General features: G+C 48.3%; 11 protein-coding genes and 1 non-coding gene across 12 annotated transcripts; 7 read left to right on the top strand and 5 right to left on the bottom strand.

Annotated features, from left to right (window-relative positions):
- Window positions 1–180: 180 nt before the first annotated feature.
- Window positions 181–921, top strand: F9C07_9982 (putative short-chain dehydrogenase; the record flags this gene model as incomplete). The annotated part of the gene is made up of 1 exon (XM_041284600.2): window positions 181–921. One exon carries the CDS (start codon window positions 181–183, stop codon window positions 919–921), a length of 741 nt encoding a protein of 246 aa, XP_041142403.2.
- Window positions 922–1,031: 110 nt separating this feature from the next.
- F9C07_2277150 (uncharacterized protein) lies at window positions 1,032–2,721 on the bottom strand (the record flags this gene model as incomplete). Its single annotated transcript, XM_041284594.2, has 3 exons — window positions 1,032–1,264; window positions 1,333–2,408; window positions 2,503–2,721. The coding sequence occupies 3 exons, from the start codon at window positions 2,719–2,721 to the stop codon at window positions 1,138–1,140; spliced, it is 1,422 nt and encodes a 473-aa protein (XP_041142402.1). The 3' UTR covers window positions 1,032–1,137.
- A 651-nt stretch (window positions 2,722–3,372) lies between these two features.
- On the top strand, window positions 3,373–4,910 carry F9C07_1198704 (uncharacterized protein). The gene is made up of 6 exons (XM_041289398.2): window positions 3,373–3,607; window positions 3,657–3,693; window positions 3,756–3,847; window positions 3,917–4,293; window positions 4,364–4,446; window positions 4,496–4,910. Exons 1-6 carry the CDS (start codon window positions 3,455–3,457, stop codon window positions 4,744–4,746), a joined length of 993 nt encoding a protein of 330 aa, XP_041142401.1. The 5' UTR covers window positions 3,373–3,454; the 3' UTR covers window positions 4,747–4,910.
- Window positions 4,911–5,968: 1,058 nt separating this feature from the next.
- Window positions 5,969–7,766, bottom strand: F9C07_2225371 (apoptosis antagonizing transcription factor/protein transport protein; the record flags this gene model as incomplete). Its single annotated transcript, XM_041289382.1, has 3 exons — window positions 5,969–7,487; window positions 7,539–7,641; window positions 7,709–7,766. 3 exons carry the CDS (start codon window positions 7,764–7,766, stop codon window positions 5,969–5,971), a joined length of 1,680 nt encoding a protein of 559 aa, XP_041142400.1.
- Window positions 7,767–8,037: 271 nt separating this feature from the next.
- F9C07_2225370 (iron-sulfur protein IND1) lies at window positions 8,038–9,276 on the top strand (the record flags this gene model as incomplete). Its single annotated transcript, XM_041284599.2, has 4 exons — window positions 8,038–8,094; window positions 8,153–8,288; window positions 8,412–8,531; window positions 8,606–9,276. 4 exons carry the CDS (start codon window positions 8,038–8,040, stop codon window positions 9,274–9,276), a joined length of 984 nt encoding a protein of 327 aa, XP_041142399.2.
- A 195-nt stretch (window positions 9,277–9,471) lies between these two features.
- On the bottom strand, window positions 9,472–13,669 carry F9C07_2252109 (arylacetamide deacetylase). Its single transcript, XM_071510082.1, has 5 exons — window positions 12,620–13,669; window positions 12,040–12,530; window positions 11,780–11,944; window positions 10,313–11,729; window positions 9,472–10,260 (listed from the first exon to the last, which is right to left on the bottom strand). Exons 1-5 carry the CDS (start codon window positions 12,686–12,688, stop codon window positions 9,703–9,705), a joined length of 2,700 nt encoding a protein of 899 aa, XP_071363650.1. The 5' UTR covers window positions 12,689–13,669; the 3' UTR covers window positions 9,472–9,702.
- Window positions 13,670–14,320: 651 nt separating this feature from the next.
- Window positions 14,321–15,592, bottom strand: F9C07_9976 (putative zinc metallopeptidase; the record flags this gene model as incomplete). The annotated part of the gene is made up of 1 exon (XM_041289404.2): window positions 14,321–15,592. One exon carries the CDS (start codon window positions 15,590–15,592, stop codon window positions 14,321–14,323), a length of 1,272 nt encoding a protein of 423 aa, XP_041142397.2.
- A 1,383-nt stretch (window positions 15,593–16,975) lies between these two features.
- Window positions 16,976–18,726, top strand: F9C07_2225367 (uncharacterized protein; the record flags this gene model as incomplete). Its single annotated transcript, XM_041289396.2, has 3 exons — window positions 16,976–17,254; window positions 17,312–17,483; window positions 18,404–18,726. The coding sequence occupies 3 exons, from the start codon at window positions 16,976–16,978 to the stop codon at window positions 18,724–18,726; spliced, it is 774 nt and encodes a 257-aa protein (XP_041142396.2).
- F9C07_t4 lies at window positions 18,078–18,161 on the bottom strand. The gene has a single exon. It is a non-coding gene; the product is annotated as a tRNA-Lys (tRNA).
- A 1,786-nt stretch (window positions 18,727–20,512) lies between the features above and the next one.
- Window positions 20,513–21,148, top strand: F9C07_9975 (uncharacterized protein; the record flags this gene model as incomplete). The annotated part of the gene is made up of 1 exon (XM_041284598.1): window positions 20,513–21,148. One exon carries the CDS (start codon window positions 20,513–20,515, stop codon window positions 21,146–21,148), a length of 636 nt encoding a protein of 211 aa, XP_041142395.1.
- Window positions 21,149–23,249: 2,101 nt separating this feature from the next.
- F9C07_9974 (uncharacterized protein) lies at window positions 23,250–24,003 on the top strand (the record flags this gene model as incomplete). Its single annotated transcript, XM_041289395.1, has 2 exons — window positions 23,250–23,731; window positions 23,790–24,003. The coding sequence occupies 2 exons, from the start codon at window positions 23,250–23,252 to the stop codon at window positions 24,001–24,003; spliced, it is 696 nt and encodes a 231-aa protein (XP_041142394.1).
- A 2,087-nt stretch (window positions 24,004–26,090) lies between these two features.
- Window positions 26,091–26,380, top strand: F9C07_9973 (uncharacterized protein; the record flags this gene model as incomplete). The annotated part of the gene is made up of 2 exons (XM_071511971.1): window positions 26,091–26,103; window positions 26,211–26,380. The coding sequence occupies 2 exons, from the start codon at window positions 26,091–26,093 to the stop codon at window positions 26,378–26,380; spliced, it is 183 nt and encodes a 60-aa protein (XP_071363649.1).
- Between the last annotated feature and the right edge of the window lie 346 nt (window positions 26,381–26,726).

Raw genomic sequence — 26,726 nt, 5'->3', positions numbered from 1 at the left:
ACCCTACAGCATCCGATCGCAGGTATATCTTGGGCAGGAGGGCTCATCCGACTTCAAGGCCGACATTTACCCCTGTTTACTCGAGGCGAAAAAGCTCTAGCCATATCGATGGCACCACAATCAATTGTCCTCATCTCTGGTACGTCTCTACCGCTTTTCTCTAAGATTGGCATAGTTTACATGAACAAAACTTATCATCAACAAATTCCAGGCGCAAACCGGGGTCTCGGCTACGAGACAGCCAAAAATCTACTTCTGTCAGGCAACTACCACATTATCATCGGTAGTCGAGACTGCTCGAAGGGCGATGCAGCAGCCGACTCTCTCCGCACCCTGCCTGGCATCCACGGCACCGTGTCAACGATCCAGCTAGACGTAACGGACGATCAGTCCGTTGATGACGCAAAAGCACGTATTGAATCGGACTTCGGCCATCTGGACGTGCTCGTCAATAATGCAGGCATCTATCTCCTCAACCAAGAGGCTGTCCGTGATGCCCTGCGGCTTACTCTTGAGACCAACGTCACGGGTGCGGCAAGTCTGACAGAAGCGCTGCTTCCTCTACTCCTGAAGTCTACTAACCCCCGGTTGGTCTTTGTGAGCTCTTCCAATGGGTCAATGACATATAATCTCGATCCGAACTCCCCGCACGGTGGCACACATGCCACGGAACATCGCGTAGCCAAAGCTGCACTCAATATGTTACTAGTGCAGTACCATATGAAGTTGAAGAGCGTTAAAGTCCTGGGTGCGGATCCGGGATTCTGTGCAACTGATGTCATTGGAGATGCGGACGCGTTGCGCAGAATGGGCGCGACAGAGCCGGAGGTTGGGGCGCAGATTATCGCCTCGGTCGTGAAAGGAGAGAAGGATGACCAGCCGGGAAGGGTTCATGGCCCTCAGGGTATTGTACCGTGGTAATGGAGGATGATTTACACTATAGCAGTGGCCTAGAATGATCCAAATACTACCAGAGTAGTTTTTGCCTCGGGGAGCGAAAGGAGATATGTAGAAACAGATTCAGTGAGGACAAATTATACATGCGATCTATTCATATTCTTTTCCTCTAAGCGACAGTAAGGTCTACTCTACATCACCTTAGGTAGTAGTATACAAGTATGATATAGCACCCGGCTTTCACAGATTAAACCATTGATTGAAAACATCTCCTGGATCCACTCGCGCCTTGATAGCCTTGAGCCGGTCCACATTCGCACCATAGATCGAGGTCAAATCCTCATCCCCATGAGCGAAGTTGATGTACCTGTATAAATCAATTAGCCGGAAGATTGGGAGAAAGGAAGAACATGAAAGAAAGAAATAAGAACGTACGTGGCGGGGGAGTCAAGCTCATCAGTAGAGCGCCAGAGGTCACGAATCTTGGAGCCGAACGCTTCGGCGCCCGAACGAAGGCTGGTATCATAGTACCATGGGATAACAACCGCATTGAAGTTGACCTTGTTTCTCAATGCAAAGGCAGTAGATGACTCCGGTACGGAGCGAGCTTTCTCCAGAGAATATGCTTCCATGAGAATCAGGCTGCTGCCGGTGCCATTCTGCGCAATATACGAGACATACTCATCCCAAACCTCTTTCCAGGTGCTGGGGTTCATCCGAGCAAGACCAACAGTATATGCCGGTTTATACCCACCCTTGGTGCAGAATCCCGCCGCCCCATCATTCCAGTGCGGGTATTGAAGTTCGGTCGTAGTGTCCTCCGTCGGACTAAGGTCCAGGAAGGTTGCGAATGCAGCTCTTCCTTCCGCCTCAGTTCCGTAGTAAAATGGCGTGACAACGAGCATAGGTGTGTAGTCCGGAGAGCCACTATTCATGTAGTATAGGAAAAGATTCATTTTCGGCTCTAGAGTGATGTTGTCGATGGCCTCCACTACAGCTTCGACCTTGTCTGCGGTGTAGATTAGTTGTCCAAACCAGGCGGTTTGGCCCGAAGGTGCGACTGGGTGCGCTTTCAATTTTGCAGACGTGACAATTCCAAAGTTAGGGCCAGCACCGAGCATCGCCCACCAGAGATCCCGATCCTTGGGAGTGATGGTGTGCAAGCGACCATCGGCCATAACCACGTTGAGCGACAGGACGTTATCGACTCCTAAGCCCATCAGACCCATGAGGTTTCCATATCCACCCCCTAAAGTAGCACCCAGAGCTCCAACACAGTTACAGTTACCAGTCTGGACGAGGGCACCATTCTTGGAGGCAGCCGCAATCATCTCCGAGATCTCAACTCCTCCCCCGACCGTGACTTCCGTCTTGTTATCACTAAAATCGATCGTGTTTAGTTGTTTAATATTGATCAGAAGTCCGTCCGTTCCCAGGTGGAATGTATTTGCCCAGCCATGTCCTCCATTTTGAGCCAGAAATGGAATGCCATTGGACGTGCAGTAGTGCACCTGTTGAGTGCTTGGCGTGAGATATGAACAACCATCGTATCGCGGCAGGGGGATAAAAGAAGGGAGGAAAAGGCAAAGAGGGAGGACAACGTACTGTTCTGGCTACATCCTGCTCCGTAGCCACGGTCACCACAACTCCGGGCTGAGGAGCATCAAACTCGCTCCAACGCGGATACGCAGTTGTGTTTGCACCAGTAATCAAAGCTGATGGAGATAAGTGAGGCCCCAGCTCATGGGAGACACGCACCGGGGATAGTCCAAGGACCTCACGGGCGAGAAGAGTCAGAAGCAGGGACACAATTAAAGTCGCCATGAGGTCGGCAGGGACAGAGTACAAGGGGAGTGACAGGCGGTATGAGCAGGTCAGGCTTGTCGAGTATTTTATACAGCCACCTTTTGAAAGCCACTACCCCTAAACTTGAAGCTTAGAACTCCCTTATGTTGCATGACGACTCGTTCAACTCGCTTTCAGTGCTACCTAGGTAAAATTGCCCCTACGCTATCCTGTTCTCCACTATAAAGTACGACAGGAACCGTCAGACAGAGCTTCGCAGACGATCAAATCAGCCCACGGGTGGCAGCATTGACACCAACAACTCAGATAGTGTAATGTACATTACCATGGGTCTCTGCGATCAGGAACCACGGTGTACTCCGAATTGTGATTGGCGATCTTTCCCAGAGGGGTTGGCTTACCGGAGTAATATAAGCACTGTTACCTTTGGCCTGCAACTAATTTATGGCGGCAGGGGTCATGCCCTAGCGCACTACTTGGTCGCTTGGACATTGAGTCCCTGCGTTGCTGTATTGTTGCTGTCAAAGTCCGTACCGTACCGTATAGTACAACTGGTCGACTCCTTTGGTTTGCTCGACTCCTCTTGAACGTGTGGAGGGGGGGTTCAGTAGTGAGTGCTGCAGGTGTTGACGTTAGCTGCAGTCTTATCTCACGAGGAGATGGTGGATTATCTTGCATTTATACTCCTCCATGCGCAACTGCGGGCCTCAATGAATGTCCATCTCAGCGACTCACTACTACTACCACCATCATGGCGATTGATTCTTATTCGAAAACGCAAATGATCGCGCTGGGAATTACGTTCCTAATTCTCCCGTGTATCTTCGTAAATCTTCGGGTCTGGGCCAAGTGGATTTCGCGTGGAGGTGTGCAATGGGATGACTACCTGATTTTTGGGGCACTGGTACGTGGATATACATATGTGTATCATGTTACAATCTAACGGATTCTAGGCTTTTTCAGTCGCATGTTCAATCACACAACTTATAGGTACTTTATCTCGCCTATCCCCCGGTGGGCGAGATGATGATAGTGGCTCACGCTTCATGCAGGTGCGATCGATGGCCAGCTGGGACAGCATCAGACAACAGGACCCGATGGACAACCACTTCTAAACGACCCTCGGTTTCTCACCTATGAAAAGGTATGTTCGGATAGGGGATAGTTGTCACAAGGTTTGAATGGCCAGCTGATCCAATATTGTGTCGGATAGTGCAAGTTTGCCAGTCAATTGATGGCCGTCATTGGTTTGGGCCTCACAAAACTGTCGCTCCTCGTGCTGCTTCGGGGGATCTTCTCGGTGTCTCGTATATTTAAGCATGTCTCGGCGGTCTTGTTAGGCATCACGGGTGCCTGGACGATATCCTTCTTCTTCAGCAACCTCTTCACTTGCTATCCCGTGACACCCCTAGTCGAGCCATTCTATGGCAACAAGTGTATCGATAGCGTTTCTATGTGGTATGCATCATGCATCACCGACGTGATCATCGATGTTATCATCCTGGTGCTGCCTTTGCCTCTAGTCTTCAAGCTCCGCTTGCCCATGAAGCAGAGATTGGCCGTTGCAGGCATGTTCATTATGGGTGCAGCGTATGATTCCCTCTCCTACGAGTCTATTCCATTTGACGATCCTCATCCAAGCTAACCACTGGAGGTTAAGTGTCATCGCAATCAGCATTACTCGCATGGCCATGTACTTCCATGTTGGAACTACCTTTATGGAGCACTACAACGACGAAACATGTAAGTGGCCAACTCCGCCTCCGAAGTGGTTGCTAATGTACGGTGGTAGACTATACCTCTCCGGTCTTTTTCTGGACGAATATCGAAATCTCGCTCGCTGTCATCCTTGCCTGTCTTCCGACGTTGCGTCCACTGTGGATCATTATCCGAGGCAGGCCTATGACCTTTGGCTCCAAGTCCTACGAACCCTACAGCTCCTCGAGACAGAGCGGTCGATCCGCCCGAAACCATAAGAGGATTCCGGACACGATCAATGAGTTAGACACGATCAACCTTGTCGAGAGGGGCGCTGAATCTTGAGGATGATATATGGTGTCTCCATGACTGTAATTTATGACATGGCAAAAGGATATCTTTTTTTATCTTTAGTCTTCTGTTTCTCTTAATGTATATACCTGAACGTAGAGATTTTTTATATGTGTATGGCCTGAGGGAGCTACATTCTATTTTCCTGTAAACGGCGAACCAAAGATACATCGTAAAACAATATCAGATGGGTGCGATACAGCTATAACACCTATCAAAAACTGCATACAATAGACAATACTCAACAGACACCAACCTAGGATAAATGCTCAACAACTTGACCACGGCTAAAAGGTCAAATCCGTTATTACCCGTAGGCACTTACAGATTCACCGATACCCTAATGTAGTCTTAATATTCTACATATTAATTATCCCGAGACAGGACGTTACCATTCCCACCACTACCAACGGAGGATCTGAGAACGCCCCTAGGGACTCCGTACCGTACCTTAATTTACGGCCTATATTATTAGTACCTACTAGTAGTGACTGTGCCTTAAAAAGACGGCTTGATTGGCGTTCCCCAAAGCATACACCCCCACATTTCAATTGATTGATTGTGACCATTCGGATGTCCGACTGGATCCCGCCGGGTATGGCAATCTAGCTTGAACACCTGGGGGTTAAGAGGGTGGACACTAAAGCCAATGCGACGGAGGATTTGGTGCATGGGCCGCCAGGGACGGGAAGAATGACCGGGGTGAGCCTTAGTGATCTGCATCGATACTTTATTGTTCGCGGCCGTTTAATAACGATGTTTTCATGTGCTTTTGGTGTAATTTGGACCGCGGATGTGTATGTGATTGTGTCCATTACTAGGGCGATGTACTAGATTAACTGCAGTAGGGCCTGGCCGGTTGGTACTACTGGTGTTTCTCTTGGTGCCCGGGTAGATAGCATCCTGTAAAGGGGAGAGTGCTCGTTGAAGATTATACACAATGTTTGAATCTAGGTCCAATCGAATGAAATGGTAAAGTACCACAGTGATCGCAATGATGCCATCGCTTTGAAAAGGGCAATGGGTGATTATAATGTTAAACACTCCAGGAAAAGTGGTCATGGATGAAACCACTTTGTTCATGCTGCCTTTCTGCTTAAATGGCGAGGACTGAGCACTCAATTGAAAAACAAAAGACAACAATATGTCTAAAAACCCTTTTTGGATAGCCTAAGTATATACTGATTCAACATCTCTTTACAAGATTCACGCATTTCTAACTCCGGAAAAGTTTCAATCCGCCCTCCTCACGATCCGAGTCACTTTCTTCAGCAGCACTAGCATCCTCATCATCACCCTCTCGTAGCATCCCACTTGCCGTTTTTCCGAGGAGAGAAGCAAAGAACTCCTCTCGGGCATGGGTAGTCCATGTGCCTCGATCTTCTGGTGCCATAAAGTTCTGCAGCTTCTCATGGACATCAAAGCGCATCTTCCGTCCCTTCGACGCACGTGTATCCACATCCCTCTTAACTTTGTCCTTGCGCATTCCGGTCACAGGGTGAATAGAAAGACCACGAGAAGGCAGCTGAATATGCAATGTATCGACGCCGTTGGTGATAGCATCGGACGACGACATGCGCTGCTCAACGAGGTCCCGGAGAAGTGACTGATAGAAGATGGTATCGTCGTAGATAGGCTCTTGGTCCTCATCAGTAGAGTTACCATTCGCTGTACGCGCGCGCTTGGCAGCGCGATCAGTTTCAGATGCAATCTGCGCATCTAGAACAGCAGTAATGCTCTGTTGCCCGCTAGCGGCTGAGCCCAAGAGTTTTCCACGGCTGTTAGGAATTGTAGCGTTAGACCCGCGCACCTTGAGCGACCATTTATCAAGGATGGCTCGGCGGTGGGCAACCGAGTCGGACTCAAGATCCGCCATGCGCTTCCACAACGAAGCGGTAGATGTACTTGGGGAAACTGCGGAAGGTCGCTTCCTCTTCTTCGATTCGTCTTGAGTCTGCGCGTCTGCGAGGGCAAGGCGCAGGTCTTCGAGAGTAGACCAGAGAGCTAAGGCGGCGGATTCGGCGGACTTGATAGCTTCCCCATCGAGATCCTCCTCTTCTTTGGCTGCGACGGACAGCTGGTTGATCGCGGTGAGACCCTTCTGCAGCTTGATACGGGTGTTCAGGAGCGCATCGAAAGTTGCACGCTGCTGCTTAACTGCCTTTCCTTTGACCGCATCGGCTTTAGCAGCTTGGGATATGGTGGCCGTGATGGTCTTCTGATCAGAAGCCATCAGTCTGCGCAGCTCTTCCCGATCATCTGATTTTGCGGTTTTTGCGAACTTCACACGACGAGCAGAAGATTCCTCCTCCTCCTCCTCCTCCTCATCATCATCATCATCGTCCTCCTCGTCATCATCCTCTTCATCTTCATCCTCGTCTTCGTCTTCGTCTTCGTCACCGTCAGAGGGCATCTCATCCATATCATCCTCGTCAAAATCTTCCGAATCCTCGTCGCTTCCAATCTCCTCCGAGTCATCCGATCTCATGTCATCAACAATCCTTGCGCCATGGCCCTTCTTCTGAGCTGCCTTCGATTTTTGCGGTTGCTCCTCATCGCCCTCGTCCGACATGTCCTCGTCCTCATCCTCATCTTCGCTACCCTCCTCCTCATCGCCAGACCGGGCCTTGAACGGATCGTCATCGCTATCAGCATCGAGCGCATCTCTGCTAACTCGTGCACCGGCATATTGTTTCCCTAGATCAACCGGGTCCTGCTTGCGAAGCTTCGCCTTGCTATATTCAATTAGCACCGACAGCACAGAAACAAAATACATCCAAACTCACCCAACAGCCTGATAATGTTCCCTCCCGGCACTTGAATCGGCAGCGCGACCACCCTCATCCTCACTATCAGAGCCACCGCGCTCCAAATCCTCCGGATCGAAATCTGTCGCAAAAAAGAGAAAACGGTTAACGTCGCAACGCCACAGAACACAATGCCAAAAATTCCCCACCTTTCGGAGTCGGATCCTCCAATTCAGCAATTTGCTCCGCCAAAGACTTGGGACCCATTTTGAATATATCTGCGTGTCCCGGTATCAATATTGTTTGCGGATAATTTTTTTTAAACAACTTTTATTTTTCTGCCGTAGAAAAGTTAGCAGGCGGTGACGGATTAACGTCCCCGAATAGCTTGCGGAGCTTGCTTGTAGGGTATATTACTCCGGCGGTGGGGGTTTATTCCCGGCAATATGAATGACATCGGTGTGGGTTTATTGGCAGAAAGCAAGTTGAACTTCATTTTGCGATCGACCTTGAAGGTTCTAAAATGATGCATTCAACTATGTTGCGGAAGAGGTTTTTCTCAACCTTTCGTGCTTTGCAGCATGATAACCCACTAGTACATACTTATATATTCCAGATCTATTCGGATTGGATACTAATGTCCTGCTCCCTAGGGTCTTCCTCGCTCCGGCACGCCGCCCTCATTTCCTCGTCGCCGCGGGTTACCGGAGAAGCGCAAGATTCGCGATGTGAAGAAGATTATCGCAGTTTCATCTGCTAAGGGTGGAGTAGGGAAATCTACAATTGCTGGTACGTTACAGACATACTAATTGGCCCTCTACTCCTTTAAATATACGTCATCCCATGACCTACTACCTCTTGATATATCAGTATACACGGACTCAGTATACTAACTCAATAACAACATAACAGTAAACCTAGCACTATCATTCGCACGGCGCGGAATCAGAACAGGAATCCTCGACACTGACATCTTCGGCCCATCCATACCCACACTCCTCAACCTCTCAGGCGAACCCCGACTAGACGAAAGTGCGCATCACATTCCCAACCTCACCCACCCCCAAACCAACAAAAGCCATACTAACAATCCACCCGAAACACAGAGAACTGCCTCCTCCCATTAACAAACTACGGCCTAAAATCAATGTCAATGGGCTACCTCCTCCCGCAACCGACGCCCTCCCCCGAAGACCCCTCCACAATCCCCATGGACACAACTCCCATCTCCTGGCGCGGTCTCATGGTCACGAAAGCAATGCATCAACTTCTCCACTCGGTCTCCTGGGGTCCCCTCGACGTTCTCTTCCTCGACCTTCCCCCCGGTACAGGCGACGTCCAATTAACGATTGGCCAGGAGATCATCGTTGACGGCGCGGTGATCGTGTCCACGCCGCAGGATATTGCTCTACGAGATGCAGTAAGGGGATTCGGGATGTTCCAGAAGATGGATATCCCCGTTCTAGGCATGGTGAGGAATATGGCGTTTTTCGCGTGCCCGCAGTGTGGGCATCAGACGAAGATCTTTTCACATGGTGATAAGATTGATGGGTCGGAGCATTCTCATCAAGCGGAGGATTGGGGTGTTGTGGCTGAGTGTAAGAGGCTGGGGGTTGAGTTTCTGGGGGATATTCCGCTTGATGCCAGGGTCTGCGAGGATGCCGATCGGGGCATGCCAACGGTTGTTGCGGAGGAGAGTCAGGATCGAAGCGTTAGAAGGAAGGCCTTTTTAGATGTTGCGGAGAAGGTCGCAGGGAAGGTTGGGATTGAATGGTGATTGGGATAATGAAAAATCTTTGGTATGGCCCAAGCTTCTCTTTGTATTATATTAAGAATTTATATACCCGGCTCAGGCCTTGATGGAAGGGAGTGTTCAACATGCTTGAGGACTATATTGTAGCTATCTCAGAAAATAAACTGTCATATATAACACAGGGATAAGGGGGCTCAGAGCCAGGGTATTGAGGGACTGACGTATCAAACAGAAAGAGTATAATTCAAGGACCAACCACCCAAACATATGAAAACAGACGCAGTAGGCGATCGTGTATGAGGTATCATCGTGTATTTCACTTTGGTAATAAGTGTATCTTGAAGGTTCAAATTAACCAAATAACAGAATAACAAAAACAGGTATACACAAATCATATATGGCCAGATTCTGTATATGCAAATCTTCGCTTTGCAGCTTTCTTTATGTATATCATGCTACAGGGTGCTCTTGTGCAGTTTTATAAAACTCTCGGTCGGCCATTCCCGGGCGAGAAACGGTGCGAGAGATATCTCCTTCCGTCGTCCGCCCACCAAGAGAAGTGGTCTCGAGATCACCCGAGTCGCGAGGCATAGAGTAGAAATCAATAGAACGATAGGCCGAGTCGCCATCGTTGATCAGACCCACGACTCCGACAGAGTTTCGTACTGCCCGAGTACTAGCGGCATCAACGCCGGTGTTGGTAACGGCGAGCGATCTGTCTCCGAGAGTACTGGTATCGTCTGCAACATCGGATGTGATGCCGCTTCGAACTGTGCCTGACCCGGCTTGGGACACCGGTCGCTGCTTCCGGGCCATAGATAGGTCTGAAGTCGAGGCTATAGTTCCTCGTGCGTGAAAAAGTGCTTGCGTGCTCGCGTTTTCCTCCGTGAACCTCTTCTCGTCATATGGGGGCAGGAGTATCATAGGGTTGGAACTCCTATCGTCAAGCCTGCGAGAGGCATCTTCCTCGGTCCTGGTTTCTGAACTCTTTGTCTCGTCTGATGCATCCTGAATCATTTCTTAGCATCAATAGTAATGACCTCTAGTAGGCATGACTAACCTGTTCTTTATCCGGAGAGGCACCTTTATCAACCTCTGTTGCTTTCATGCAAGCTCCGGCACGTCCAGCCTCCACGCTGGTTCTCCTGGACTGACCCTCTTTCTCCTTCTTGTGCTCCCTTTGAAGGCTCCTCTCGTCATGCCTGCTGGCCCAATTGCTCCACATTGTCATAGGGTAGCTCTTCCGGCCACCACGAGATGGCATGACACCAGGTGCAGACCTTCTCGCCGCCAGTGAACTGGGAGGGGGCACCTCGCCCACGAAATCTTGCTGAAAGCACTGAGCCAACTCTTTGACGCGTTGGCGCTGGACATGAAGCTTGTCCTTGGCGTACTTCACATCCCATTCCTTTTTTGCCGCAAGCCATTTCTTAACCAGTTCCGGATTGATGGTTCCGACTTGTGAACTTGGGATTTGAAGGACAGGACACGAAGCTTGGGGTTCCAAGTGATATATATGGCCTCTTTTGTCGACCCTTTGACGAATCATGCGCTCTTTGAAGGGAGGTAACCGATCGCCAGCCTTCCCGACAGATGCCACAGACTGTTTCGAATTTTCTGCTTGGTGTGCATCTGCGGGTGTGTCTGGGTCATCCGAGCTATCAGATGATATTGGTGAGATTTCAGTGTCGTCCACAATTTCGATCTCTGTTTCTTGGGCACATGCCAGAGCCCATGCTCCAAACTGTGCGATTGATCGAAACATGTATTTCGCTGGGCGAGTGAAACTCAAAGTGGTCGCAACATGACATAGATCATCCCAAACTTGAAGCTGAACGTGGGTCCCGGGGTATTTGTGCAGCGCCTCACGTTCGGGGTCGTACTCGTCCAGGAAAGCGTCACTGGGCGGGTAAGCAGTCGGATTCGCTGCTTTATGAGCAACGTAGAATTGCTCGTCTCGTAGCATTTCTCCTCCACCGCTTAGAATCTGCAAGGGAGGTAGGCCTCCCAGGGACGGTTGTAGAACAGGAGAAACGAGTGGGTGGAATAGCAGTTGGTTGGTCGTATACATATGAATTTGGTCCTTGATCTCAACGGTCTTACCATCAATGAGAACCTTGGGATTATCGGAATCGTTCGCTGCGTTCGGAGATTCTTTGGACGATGGGTTCTCGTGAACCGAATAACCCTTGACAGCTGTCTCCTGAGCCTGACTGCCTTTGGGCGGGATCGCCTCTTGTGCACTACTTTCGGTAGCAGGCTGTTTCCCTAGGCCTTTCTTAATGGCTTCTATTTCATCTGAGTTTGGCGGCGGCCAGGCGGCAGAAGGCCTGTGTCTGAATCCGTAGGGAGGTATATAGTCGCCGGGGTTATCCTTCACTATACTAGGAAAAGAATGAGTGAGATCAACCCAAGGTGAAATCAGGATCGCTCCTGCGGGCAAAGGCAGGCCCTGATCACGAAGAATACATAGCAGACTTTTTCAATGTTAGCTATGGGAGTTTTTTTCCGGGTGCACTTTACTTACGAGAGCGCCATTCCTCCACCGGCAGAGTCTCCAGCAAATATGATCTCTTCAGGTTTGTGTTCCTTCAGAAGGAAAAGATAAGCAGCCAAGCAGTCCTGCAGACTGCAAGGAAATGGGAACTGTGGAGCTAGACGATATGCCGCTACAACAAACGTACTTAGCGCTCTTCCAATAAACGAATCTCCAAGGAGGAATCATTAAACTCACTAAGCTGGGATTAGCATAATCACAACAATACAACCAGAACACCTAAATCTTACCGTGCAAACACTCGTCCCTTGAGCTTCCTAGCATGACGTTGCATCTGGTACCGATGCGTCTCTAAACTTCCAAAGTAATAGGCTCCGCCGTGTATGTAGAACATAATACGTTTCTGGCTCGGATGAATCCCATGAATCTTTCTAGCCCGCGTTCTCTCATTGTAATCATTTCTCATTTCGACCCATTCGCCTTGCAAATCATCTACTGGTCCGCGCCATTGCCACCACTCTTTCCCTCCAACCTGCGATAACCCCTTGGGGCCCAATTGATCGATCAGGGCGGTTGCGGCAGATGACAGATATTGAGTGGGTATGGTAACCGTTTCAGTCCTCACCCAGTGAGGACTGGGGACTCTTTGGCTTGTGAAGGATTGAAGATCCTCGACGGAGTGCTTGGCCGAGTAGGCGAGGAATTCACGGAATATCCGAACACCTTCATCGTATTCGATATGAACGCTTGGTTTATTATGGAGCGATTTACGATGCAAATACTGAAGGAAACAAAATCAGTGTTAGCTAGTTTGGTCCCAGCGAAGAAGGAGAATAGCTCAAATGAAGTCCAGTGTGGATGGCGACTCACATGAGAGAAGAATGTCGAGATCACAGCAGGGGTGAGGGCCACACTGAGTGCGACCGTGTTCAGGGGCATCCTGCACTGGTGGTAGTTTTTCTAGGGAATGTATAGCGACAGGAACAAAGCATAGCCCACGAGAAAAACCTGTTGGTTATAGAATAAAACCAGCGATAGCGTAATAATAAATAGCGCCCAACACTGCCACTGGGTACTAGTATGTGGCAGGTAAGGGGGATTGAACGGGCAACAATGCAATCCGAGAATAATGGGTTCGGCTAGGTACGAACTGGACCCATAGTAGCAGTCGAGCAGCAAGGCCCAAAGACAATTGATTGGGCACTGGCAATGAGCAATTGAGAATTGCAACTTGGGACTGGATGGACAGCAGGGGGAGAAGCATCTCATTGATCAATCGCAAGACATGATGTCATGGGACGCGCTATCCCCTTTTCAGCAGATGCGTTGTTGTATCGCGAGTTGAAGTGGAGACTGCAAGAGGCAATCGTTATGGCGCTCCCAATTTCTTAACCTGTCTTGGCAAATTGCGACTAACGTGCTCTGGAGGGAGTCTGGAACAGTCGCTTTGCAAGCGGCGAGACTCCCTATTCTAGCTGAAAACGTGTCAAGCGTCTCCTGGAAGCTTATCATCGAGCACCACAATCATATCTTGTCCCTTGTGAGCTTCGCAACTCATATGTGCTTGAAGCTTATCGAGTGGGTATTAGATGGTAGCTTGAGTCGCACATGGATTTTCTGTGCAACAGCCGTACAGTGGGGAACGAGGCCACATGAGACCAGGAGAACGGGCCGCGGGATACTGTGCTTAAATTTGCTATCCGGATCCCGTACCCTAGGTACTCGGGCCTTGAGATGCCAATCATTGGTTGTTTGCCATAGTTACTAGCAAATGAGATGTGTTTCGTCTCGTCATCTTTCATAAGGGATCAACCGGAAGTTTTTGTTGGTGGGGAACCGTCACTGCCAAAGTGACGATTGCTTTGGGCCCATTTATAAACCCTAAATACATGCTTGGTACCTTATTCATCCCTCACTGATCCTTGCAAGACTCTAATTGCAATAGTAATAAGATCAAAAATTTGAACCAAAATCATTAACTGCCGTTTATACTCGAAATCAGACGTAGTGGTCATCCTTTCGGCTTTTTACTCAAACCATCGAAACTTCCGACAACCCATCGATCAGGGGTATGATCTCTATTTTAAATGGCACACTGGAGTCTTTGCGGCTACATGAGCCTTTATTGATAGATTCTTCAACAACAGTAGATCGAGTCGGGAAGAGTTATTATTATTCCTTCAGGTCGGTGCAATGAGATTAATGATGCTGATAGAGTGTTGGAGAAGCTCCTTGCAGGAAGATCAACCACAAGGATTGTTGTGAGTTATGTCTCGGAGAAGCTTTGAAATAATGTGCTTTAGGATTCATTGTTACCAAGTTAGTTCTATATAGTAACAGATTTCTTGGGTTCAAGATTCGCCTATCTTGCTTCAAGAGCAGGGTTTTTAGACGAGTGACGGGAACTAATGGCTTCTTTTACAAGCCAGTAATTGGCGGTTTAACAGCCTAGAAAGGCTATTGCAACAATTATGTACAGGATAATGGAAAAAGGCGCTCAAATTTAAACGTAACGGTCGCAATCATAGTGCAATCCGCATTGATTTGCTTTCGTGTGAGGTTGTCATACTCTTAGTTCCGCTTCAGGAAAGTCAGTGCTCCAAGGGCGATTCCATCAATTGCAGTACCAAGAGTCGGTTGGATCACTGGAGCGAAGAACGGGGAGTGATTACTGGGTAGCTGATCAGTGGTACCCTGCTTCACGGCATCATCCCATGTCTCAGGGTCGACTCCACCATACGTCCACATCACATACGGTGCTCCTACCGCCGTCGCAAGAAGGGAGAAATCTTCACTTGCAGTCGCTGGCTCCGATTCAACCAAGTTTTCTCCGAAATATGATCCAAATGTTTTTTGGAGAGCCTTGACTGTAGCCTCATCGTTGATAGTCGCGGGAGCAGAAAGTATCTGCTTAACAAGAGGTTTCTCGGCGACACCTCCTGCTAGACACTCTGCCTCGATGATTCTCTTCACGGAAGATATAACACGCTCGCGGACCTTGGGGTCGTATGTCCGAACATTAAGCTTGAGATCCAGCTGATCGGGGATAATGTTCGCTACATGACCAGCTTGGATGCTCCCAACACTGACAACAGCCAGTTCGCCCGGCATCACTTCGCGGCTGACGATACTTTGCAGGCGCGTCACAATTGTTGCGCCGATAACAATGGGATCGATGCAAGTCTGAGGAGCCGAGCCGTGTCCACCGCGCCCATAGATGCGCACATCGAAGGAATCAGCAGCCGTGAGCAGCCGACCCGAACGGATACTGACTGTGCCCGTTTTCATTTTCATAACGTGCTGCGACAGGACAACGTCTGGCTTGGGGATCTTCTCGTACAGCCCGTCTTCGATCATCGCTTTGGCGCCGGACAGTAGCTCCTCCGCTGGTTGGAAAATACAGATCAAGGTACCAGACCAGTGATCCCGGGCGGAATTTAAAAGCTCAGCACTCGCCATGAGACTTGTGACGTGCGTATCGTGACCACAGGCATGCATTGCCGGTCTTTTCACTCCGTCTTTGTCTTTAACGATTTTGTCGCTAGCGTACGGCAAACCAGTCTTTTCCTCTAAAGGTAGCGCATCCATGTCGGCTCGCAGGAGAACGGTTGGCCCATCGCCGTTACGGAGAATACCGGCAACTCCATATCCACCGATGTGCGTGTGAACCTCAAAGCCCAACTTTTTGAGATGATCTGCGGCGATAGCTGATGTGTTCTCTTCTTGGAAGGCTAGCTCGGGGGAGCTGTGCAACTGACGATAGACCTCTTCAAACGGCTTCAAGTCTGGTCGGTATTTCTCGATAAGGGCCTTTAGGCCATCACCTGATAAAGATATTAGCATCGAACCCAGTCACAATATAATCCGGAACGAACGGATCTACTTGGGCTCTCACCTCTTGCTTGCATGATTATGGGAATGGGTTAACTGGGGGCGAGTGAAAAGAGCAAAATAAAGACAGAAGTCACATTGCGAGAGCATGTGCGGGGTTGAATTCGGACACTTCTTATTTATGAATGACATGCAGGATCGTAGATCGGTAGTAAGAGAGCAAGGCGGGGAGAAGCGTCGGGAACCGATAAGTTCCCCAGAGTCCCCACAGTGTCGGCAAAGGGCCCAGTGGTGATGAACGACTCGGCAAGCTGCGGTTTATCTGTTGGTTGATTAGACGAGATAGAAACGGACAATTCTCGGGGAATACGAGACAGCCGATAATCAATTGCGGTTGGACAATTGGTTGCACTGGTCAGATATGATCTATCGCATGAGTTCATAGGGGGTTACATACTACTACATACTCCCGAATCCCGATAATAGCACAAATTCATCAGCGTAAAGAGGTCGACCCAATGCTCAAATATTCTATGAATAATAGTTCTCTACATAGTTATTGTTTTATTTTAGGTAATTGTACATTCTTACCATTCACCACGTTATTTTTGTAGTATAACTACATGGTATAGTTGACTGGCAGTTAATTCCACCAGACCAATTTTGTATCGAAATCATTCCATCATGCATTTGGCTTAACTTCACCTTCCGAGTATGAATTTGGGAATATTTCTCGCTAGTACATAACCAGACTATATCGATTCATTGCATAGACTAATTGATTCTATTGAACATTCCCTGCTAAGATGCAACCAGTGGGAATCATTCCGCTACTCAGCCAGTTTCACAAGACAGGGATTCCTGGTTTAAGGTTCCGGGGCTTTGATAGTTTGTCGGATTCTCTTTGTGAGCGATCATTAAGTATTTCTTCAATGAGTAGAGTAGGCTTTGGCTAGAGCTCGGTTCTAGGGATCAAAGTTTGTTGAGTGCATATCCACAATTACTCCCTTTGGGGTAACCACAGGATTCATCAATATCTGGGGTAGTCAGGTACCATTTGTAGATCCGTGCATTAGAACACACCAATTCACAAACAAAAGAGAGTTTGATGTGCACGTCCTTTGGGGTGATTAACTCTCAAATTAACTATTTGGCAAAAGTACATAGACATGACTAAAAAGTATATCTATGTAAGTAGAATGTTTATTAACTTGCCCTAGAGAGCTAATCAATATAAATAGCTGACTATCTCCTCCTTTCTCTAAGCTGAAAATCCCTCCCGATATCCTCATATTACCAAACACTTGAAGCACTATCACCGCATAACTAATCAAGGACATTGGTCTCGGCACAATGAATCTGTTCAGCATCCTCACCCTTTCTGCCCTTCTCGGCATGGCCAACGCAGTAGCTGTCACCCGGGATACCAGCTCTGCTACTCCCAAGGAGTTCAGAGTCCTCAACAGATGTCATAACATCTGCACCGGACACAACGACTGCCCAGAGAGCTGTCCCTGTGACATGCACAACATATGTGCCCCTAAATGTACATCCAAAAGTCTCACCCCAACTATGCAAACGGACCACCGGAACACTAACATAAACAATCAAAATAAGAACCGCTACGCGCAACTAAAGCCTGCTCCGTCATACTTCTTTGTCAAAGCTCAAATGGTCCGGTTACCCCCAAATTTGCAAACAAGGGTGTCCCTAGTACTGATAAAATGATAGACTGCCCTCGAGTCAGCACTCCGACTTATACTGATACTTCTTCTGAAAACACTGGACTGGATTCATCGAAATATCACCGATGACCCGGATAATGCTGTCTGGTTGGCGACGGTTGCTTCTACCTGGCTTTGGCTAGAACCTGCCTTGATGGTCATGGTCGCTTGGATGGGCGGTTTGTACTGGCTTTAGTTTACATCAGGTAGTTAGTTTATTGGGTCTACTTTATTATTGTGCGTAGTGATAATAGGACAGACAATGGTACCGCATTAAACATTTGCTAAGTTGGCTTGTTTTGTTACTCATTATGCGATTAGTCTCTGACGAAGTTCCAAGTGAATTGTGAAAATGTCGTTAATCTCAGTGTAATCATTTTGCTGCATATCTTAAGCATGTTGGAGCTTGGTTTATCTGCTGTTCAAGACACAATGTGAAATAATACATTGATGATTATAAAATATATTTCGGATACAAGTTCTTGCCATGTATGAGTTCACGCCATAACACGCCCACATTACAAGTTACTGACGAGGCAATACCTGATGAGCCGCTACCACAACTAGGCAAATGTACTACAAAAGCATATTTTGCCTACATTACAGGCTTATCCGATCAAGGTGGCCTACAAAGTATACTGATGCAGTAGCCTAGGTTTTTGTAGCCGCATGTGGATCCTATCCGAAGTGGAGCCCGCGTGGCGAGGGTCATCCGTCCGATAGTGAACCACCAAAAAATTTTCAACCGCGCTCTTCGCAAGAGCAAAAAGTTAAGCCGAACGCGGGGGTCGAACCCGCAACCTTGAGATACCGTGATGACTAAGAGTCTCACGCTCTACCGATTGAGCTAGCCCGGCTTCAGTTGTTGAAGAAGTGAAGTAGTTCAAATTATATCGTGATGAAAGGTGTTGACTGGTGTTCTGTCCCGTGTAGATAGTCAGCGATCCATTTCCCCCAGCCAGCTTGGAGCTGCCGCCGGCTTGGAGCTGATGCCGGCTGCAGCGGCTCATCCAAGGAGTGGCAAAGGGTGAAATAGGGTGTTGGAGACTTCAGCGAGCTAGGCCCTGCAGCCTAGTTGTCCTAACATCAACGTTCCTAGAGGAAGATGCTATTGGTCTGATCGTCCTTTACCCCTGGTCGGCCAGACAGGTCAATGCCAATGCAGGACAGAGTGGTCACAATGCGACAGGCAGCAGTGCTCATCCTCCGAATTCGACCCCTCCCCCCAAGGGGAAGCACGGGTTACGCGCTCGTGCCGCTGGTCATAAGGCTCCCATGGCTCTCGAGACGCTAGCCAAGGCAGAATTCAACAGTTTTGTTGTAAGTCGCGATATATTCTATTTTGGTCACCGCGATAAGTACTGGGGATCGTGGACCAGAAAACTGCCGCTGGGAAAGTGCGACGCCAGGTTGATAGGGTGAAACAGACTCAACAGCCCAGACATCGTTGCGCGCGTCAAATTGAAATTCAATTCTGTAGCTTTGGCCCTTTGTTGATCAGTAGAAGTAGACAAGTGCATTCATTTTCGGAAGATTATCCATGCAGAGTGAGCATCTGACATTGCGTGCGGCCGAATATGGCGCTTAACCGTAATAGTGGGAGACGAAACGAAGCAACGATAGCCAGTGGCATCTGTGGCTGTGGCTGAGCCGTATTCCAAGGTATCTGTTTGGAAGACTGAGGCTGAGACCCCTGAAACCCGAACAGGTCTAGCGACCCCTTATCAATATGGTCCCGGTGATCGCATCCATCGTTCGTGTTAGCAACTTAGCACGTAAAATCCCGACTTATTCTTAGAACAAAAGTGAGACGAACCAAAATAGACGAGGTGAGGTATCATGGAGTTCCAGGATATTGTAGGTTACCAACAGAATGGTTCCAAACGATTTACTGTCTCAGAAAAGATCCGCGATTGTGGTCAGCGGCTGCGAAGCAAATGAGCGTAGAGGGACAGTTCGGCGGTTGCTGTTGCTTACCCCACGGAGTAGAAGAGCGTTATCAACCAACGATTATGATAAAGTTAATGGCATGCAGATGCAGGAAATATGCAATGGCTCAGGGCTGCATCTCCAGGGGTGGTAACGCAGCGAATTCTTTCGGTATTACAGAAGAGTAATACGGACGCTGTGATGGTGGTGGCAGTTGGGGGGAAATTGACGTCGTGAGTGCGGCGCAGGCAGAGAGGGAACACGAGAAGGTCAAGCCACTCAAGCCACAGTAATCCTTGTCAAAAAGGAGTCAGTCCGTCTGCTATCGTCATTGTTTCTCCGAAAGACAAGCAACGATGACTCGAAGTGTCCCCCGACACCTCAATCGGGTAAGCGACGGGTGGTTTGGAGGGGATCTAGACAGGTACCTAGCCCCAAGTGTACTAGTAGTTGTGATGGTGTGGAGCCAGGCAGAATGCGGGTGAAAGAAGAGTTGACCGACTTGTTCATACGGACAGTCCAATCAGATGGCCTAGAGCCTCTGCAATTCTCGCGATCAACCGGTATGGTCATGGAGGGAAAGCACTGCCTGCGCGCACCAGCCACAGGTCCCCCGCCAGTGAGAATGCTTTGTTTGAGCCTTAGGAACCACTCTCGTGCATCGTTCAAGGTTAGCGTCGAGTCACCCGCCCTTTGGACCCTAAGTTACTGTATCACTGAAGAAATTCAAAACAACTTTCTTTCACATCATCTGCCAGGCTACCATCCACACTTTGATTTAATTTCGTATTGTATTGAATTTCATGTTAGAACATGATTACTATTATTTTGTATTTTTATTTATTTTATTTTGATCTCCCACCCTAGTCTTCTTGTGATCAGTGCGGTCATAGCGCAGACCCATCCTGGCTACTAGAGGTATTGCTTTAGGTTGTATGCTTTTGAGCGTGGATGTCTCCTTCAAGTCCTTAGTATATAATCTTGCTCACTCCCCACCGTTAATGATCCTCTTATCCACTTTTACATCTACACAGTTCTCCAGTATAATTCCTGCTGCCTATACCTGGACACATTATAAACCCTTCTGTTGCCAAACCACCTCAATCTTCCTCTGCTACCACTCCCAATCAGTTCCGTAACTATACCGTCAAACTCCGTCACGCTGTCTCCCCGAAGATCTTCTCGTTTCCTCACATTGCCTCGTCTCTTCCCCATACGAGATACGATTGTCCACCAACAAACTCCAGGTAGAAGACGGTCATTGCGACGTTCTTCCACGATGCCTGCCCCAGTCGAAGTCGTCGATCCCGTCTTGCCCGTCCGCGATCTCGAGGCTGACGAGGAATACGTGATGGTCGCCTTTGAGCGTCATGCGAGCCACTGCACTCGATGCGCAGATCCCCTCAGAGCGCGCAAAGATGACCGCTCTCTTTGTGAGCGTGGACACCAATACGCCGTCGACGTCGCCGACTACCTTTACAGCAAGAACGGAAAGTCATACTCGACCCTCGACCGTGAGCGCAACCAGCCTACTCTCGTCAAGATACCCCGCGACTGCCGGGCTGTCCGCGCACTGCTCCTCGCCATTGAAGATGGTATGCGCCTGAACCGCAAAGAACAGGGTGCTGTCCAGCCCCCTCGGTCACCGTCACCTATCATCACCTACGACCGAACCTACCCCGTTCCTCCCCGCCGATCGACAAGCCCACAACAGCAGCCTGTCTCATACACTGAAATCATTGAGCGCGAGCCCCGTGACGCGATGCGTCGTCGGGTCATCGTCTACTCCTCTCCTCGTAGCTCCCCTAGCCGGAGCTCTCCCAGCCGGGGATCGCTGTACGAGTCTGATGCGGCGGAGCGCAGACGTTTCAGGGAGTCCTCGCGGATCTACAGACCCACTGAATACCACCGTTGAGCGGTTCACCGTCCAGCTTCTGGTTTATCTTTTCAGTCTACCTCTATACGGACCATCATATAGCCGTGCTGCAGGCAGTGCTATTCGAACTCTGTCGTCTTTGCACACACACACACTCTCGACTCAGCCGGGCAGGGCCCAGCTCATGCGCGAATCCATAACACGCACAATGTGCCCATCCGACTCCAGTCTTAATTGGTACGGATGTTCGCGCCGATTGGCGTCTTCCGTGGGTTTTCTTCCCTCGCAGAGAATGGTTTCCTATGTGATTCAGCCATCTTACTTTGAAGACATTGCCTCTACGTAGTCCGAAAGGACACCTTTGCAAAAACCCAAAACAAACGGGGAAAATCCAAGAAAGTGAATAAAAAAAAGGTGGTGTTTACAACAAGTTGCAAGTATAGTTTGTTGGATTATTCGGTTGCTGTGATTGGAAGAGGATATGCATGCAGGGAGTGAGTCATGAGCTTTTACTTTCTGCGTACTGGAGGCTTCAGCCTATGATGTTGGATGGAGTTTACTAGTTGTCCTCCTCCGCACACCCTCAACAGTGCATGCCATTCATTGGAGGATCCTTTTTCCTATGTTTACTATGAATCTATGACTCGATGTAATTATGAAGATTGTGGAGAAAACATACACAAAAAAAGAAAAAAAAAAATTCTTTCATAGAATGACCTTACTTTGTATGTAAACCATAAAGTAGATCCATTGTAGAAAGGAAGAGCTAAAATACATCTTCTGGACAACGTGATCGCATAGGAATGTTACTGACTCGTGAGTCACCTGTAATTACGAGTCCCAATACATTTACACATACGAGACAAGTTACAACCCCACCTTTAATAGCATCTCTTAATGCTGTTCCCTTGTACTAGTAGTGTATTTTCGACCTAATGCATCCTGCACGTTATGGTTATATGAGTCAATCCTGGTCCTGGTAAGTTAATACTCTCCGTAGATCAAGTGGGTTATGGCGGTGCAGGACACAGAGTGTATACTCCTGGAAGATTACTCTATGGAATATCGGAAGTAGGTTAATTTGACCCACTAGTTTAAGAAGAAAATAGAACTATGAATATAACACTAAGATTAAAATTATAGACGAGAGACCATAATTACCAAGAAAGCTTAACAGATTGAATATGAATAGGCTGGAAACCAATCTAACTGCAACCTTGATTTAGAGGCGATATTTGTCTTTACATTGTGCAGCTTGAAGTTGTTGGATCTTAAGCGTTCAAAGAAATTCGTATAGAAGACATACAGATAGGATTGATTTTTGATCGAACAAAAAAATCGATACTATACGCATATGAATTCATTCAAGGGATAGCCATATGGTGAGTCGAATATCTATATGGGCTAGACCATGATTATTCCATCCTCCAGAACGTGCACTTGCCATGATAATCCTTAGTAGTGTTACAAGAGAAAAGTAGAGTATAGTGTATAAAAGCGTTTCTTTGTTAAACCTACTGCTACCCTTTACAAGATGAGAGAGTTCCCGCAAAGTTGACCTACAAAAACCAGGACCAGGAACACCGAGGTTCGTCTATATCAGAGTCAAATCTCCCAGTAGATAATTTTGATATCTTCCGACTAATTAGGTTTCTGTTTAAGGAACCAAACAGTGGAACGTCTCGCATTCACCGAACCCCCGTCAACCGTGGTAAGGCCGTGGAGAAGATTACCGCCCTACCATGTCAGGACGTTCCAGGCCTCCCCCTCATTCTGATTAACCTGATTTGTTCCTTGACGTAGAGTCTCGTGTGCTGGGTTCTGTTCCTGGTGGAGCTCCCTCGAGCTCATTTCTCCACTATCTCCAACGCCTTCTATACCAGGCTTGCCTTTCATTCGATCAACTATTGGAACTCCTCACCTATCTCCTATCACGGCTAGTACTCTGTTGAAGTCACATTATAGCGTCCTTCTTCTGTCTCTTCTGTCTACAGTGATGCGTTGAGCAGTCTTCGCTAAGAGAAAGCTTCAACTCCCCGTTGACCCCGTCTCTCAACATCACCCCCAAACATACAAAGAACACAAGTATACAAAGAACACCTCATCTCCATCCCTAGATACCCCTCATCAACCCCAAACAATGGCCGACAGATTCGAGCCCGACAAGCTCCACAGCGAGCTTAACGTCCTAGTGAACTACACCGACATCGAAAGAGATCTTGAGAAACGCTTCCGAACCTCCTACTCACCCTTCACCCCGGCCATCCACAGACCCTTCGGCGCAGAGGCAGTCGACCAGTCCTCTCCCATGTCTACAACTTCATACCTACTCAAAGCTCATCTCCCCACTGCAGCACCCGAGGAAGAACACCGTACCCACGGCGAAAACGCACAGTACAGCAGTGAAGAGGAGCCATCTCTCAAGGCATCCATGCTCCAGGGGATCGGAACCATCGAGAAGAAAGAGCAGGTATCCAAATGGCAAGGAAGTGTTGGGTTGGATCGCCCCATCTCGATGACTACCGGGAGGGTCTACGATAGAGAGCGTCTGAATGACCTGGGGGAGCCCGAGATAGCGACCGAGAAGGCGACTTCGCATAGTGGATCTGATGACGGGGAGTGGTTAGTCTTATGCTGTGTCCTCGGGCAACGGGCCTGTTTTCTAACAAACAAGGAACAGTATTCAGCCGACGGGAGAGATTGAGATGACCGACAATCCTACTACAGAGGCACACGAAGAGTGGTCGAACCATGCGACAGATGAGACGGCAGATGGTGAGAAGCCTGTTTTGTTTAAACGTGAGCGGAAGACCTCTCCAGAGTCTCCTGACGGTTTTGTCTTCAAGCGACGTCGTAGCGCTCGTATTGCTGCTTTGCTCGCTAATCCGGAGTAACAACTAACCACGTTAACCTGATGGTATGTGTGGGTTTTCTGCTATGATAATCCTGGTACTGAAGTATGTCTTTAGGAGGAATTGTACATGAGTGTGTTGGATGGTGTTGGACACCTGATGACCGTTCTACTTTCTTGCTTCTGAAGATACACGACGCATCTCGTCTAATTACTAATACCGGGCATTGGGTGATGGGTGTTAATTTGTATTGCAGGGAGCTATGCAGGGCATAATGGCTGAAAAGTTTGATATGTATTGACCAAGTGGAGTGGTGCTGTCAGCGAGATTCTTCTAGCTTCGATGATCATATCCCTTATATCATGGACTTGGGCTGGATCGGCTCATGAATAACAAGGAATCTAGTTTGATTACCGCTAGCCGCGACGATGGATAGCAGTAGTTAGATCACTGTCATTCACGATACACTCGTCGGAACCTATCTAGTTCTTCAACCTCTATCCGCAGAACTATACTAAACGACTGGTGCCTGGCCAGCATCAACTGCCATGCATAGTCCGGATCGACATCTTTTCACCAATTCATTAATATTTCAGTAAAAATAACCCAAGAAAAAAGCGTATCCCCTCAATGAAAACTGTGGCGGTGCACCCCCAGAACTTCGACATACACAAAAGTCGCCTGACAATCCCGCAAACCTAACCACCCACAAAAGCGATTATCATGATCTCCCATCTCCAGCAACAAGAAGCCATGAAAACAACGACAACAAAAAACCCTCCACACCTCAACAATAATAGAAAAACCCCCGACCAAATCGGAGGTCGACAAAGTTCCCAAAACCAAGAACACCAGCCCGTAGATCGTCTCGGTCCAACCCTCCCGTTCAGATGCGACCACATGACACTGGCTACTAAAATGTATTCGCCGCCCAAAAAACCCCCGGATAGGGGAGAAAAGGTGTATAAACACCCTCCATTAGGGAACCACACGGACACTTAACATGCATGAGAATAGTTCCCGCCGCGGATTAAGCCGGCACTAAAGCAGCTGGAGGGTATCCGCTAGCACGGTCCACAACTTGTTTTGTCGTCCGGGATTGATCATGGGACGGTTCGTTGCCGTTTTGAGTATACACCATGTTGTGGTCACCAGGTGTATGTGTATGTATCCATACAAAATCCGCCAGTATGGGGGGTTCTGACTCATGGCTGTGACATTGTCCTCCTGCTCGATATTCGAGGGCATGAACGCGCGGGCTGAGTACACGTGCTAAGGGTTGGAAGTCAGTTGCGAAGAAAGAAAGAAACGAGGAAGTAGAAGCAGAGATATAGGAGATTAGTCGGTCATATTGGATAGATGAAGCTTGAGAACATATGTAGATGTACTATGTCCTTAGTAGGGCAGCCCTGCGTCGACGATCGATCCAGTAGGTTTTACATATCTAGCATCCCAACGCAGCCACTAGCGATCTGCAGGTCAGGCGGCAGGAGAAATTTTCATAAAGCCAAATTCTGTTCGAGATAGAGTTAGTCTAAGCAGGCTATTCTTGGAGATGGTGATCTAGCAGGTATTGTATGTACTAGTCAGCCGTAATAGTAGTCTTGATTTTGGTATCATCATTGTAATAATATTTTCGTATGAATATATGTTTCGTCACGAGTATTATATACCCATAAATTCGAAAAAATAAAAGGATGAATTGAGAATAAAAGATCGTTTAATGTCGCGAGGGTGTAGTGGTTCAATAACTTCGAACAGATACACAGTGAGTGCAGACGCTCTGTGGAAATCCCGAGACGAACCTGAACTGAGAAGTCCTTGATTGAATCCCATTGTCAATTAGCGACAGGGACGCAGACTATACTAGTAGTATTTCTCTAGAGGAAAAGAAAATAATCTCCAGGACGATTTGTAGTTCTTGGAGGAGAGGTCGCAATTACGATGCTCCAGAACAATGAAAGCCAAACAATGACCCACATTTTCAACCATACCACTTTCAGACATATAGGTCACGTGCAGCTATCGCGAATCCAAAGTTCTCCGCCGCATCTCCGATGATCTCGAATTCTTGAAATCAGGTGCCAAACACCCCAACGTTCCATTTTCCTTCAGTTAGAGCCGCCAAAATGGCCAAGAAAGGTAAGAACACATATGCCCTTCTCATTACACCATGGACTTAATGCGCTAGCAGCGCGCGCCGATGGTTTGTTCCTAGTCTTGTGCGGAGCTGACATCGATACCAACAGCCAAGTCTCGTACTGTCGCCGTTCGTCTCATCTCCATGGCCATGACTGGCTTTTACCGGACGATGATCAGACCTCGTACCCATCGCCCCTTGAGCATGCTCAAGTATGATCCCGTTGTGAAGAAGAAGGTGCTATTCCTAGAAGCGACAAAGGGCGGAAGAGCGAAATAATCATGTCCTTTCAACGCCTTCACACGATCTTCCGCGCATACGCAGCTGAGATAGAAATGATGACTGCTTCGACCTTCAGGCGGTGTCGGGCAGCAAAGTTTACGAGACAACCTTCACTGGGTACGGCCTACCGAGTTGTCGGATGTCACTCAGTCTGTTATCGAACGATAAACCATGTACATTAGACAACATCAGTGCGGATAATACTTGGAATTTTGTCATACTCCGGGATGTTGCCGTGCTGTATATCAATTTGGGTTTTGCATTCTGGCGTTTAAAGCAGTACAGTCTGGGTCAATAAATGTGTTCAATATACCATTCCTAGGATCCGACCATCTTTGCAACC

The sequence above is a fragment of the Aspergillus flavus genome, chromosome 2 (genome assembly GCF_009017415.1).
Source record: "Aspergillus flavus chromosome 2, complete sequence".
NCBI lineage: Eukaryota > Fungi > Ascomycota > Eurotiomycetes > Eurotiales > Aspergillaceae > Aspergillus > Aspergillus flavus.
The sequence above is the reverse complement of the archived record's forward strand: the minus strand, read 5'-3'. Positions and strand labels throughout refer to the sequence as shown.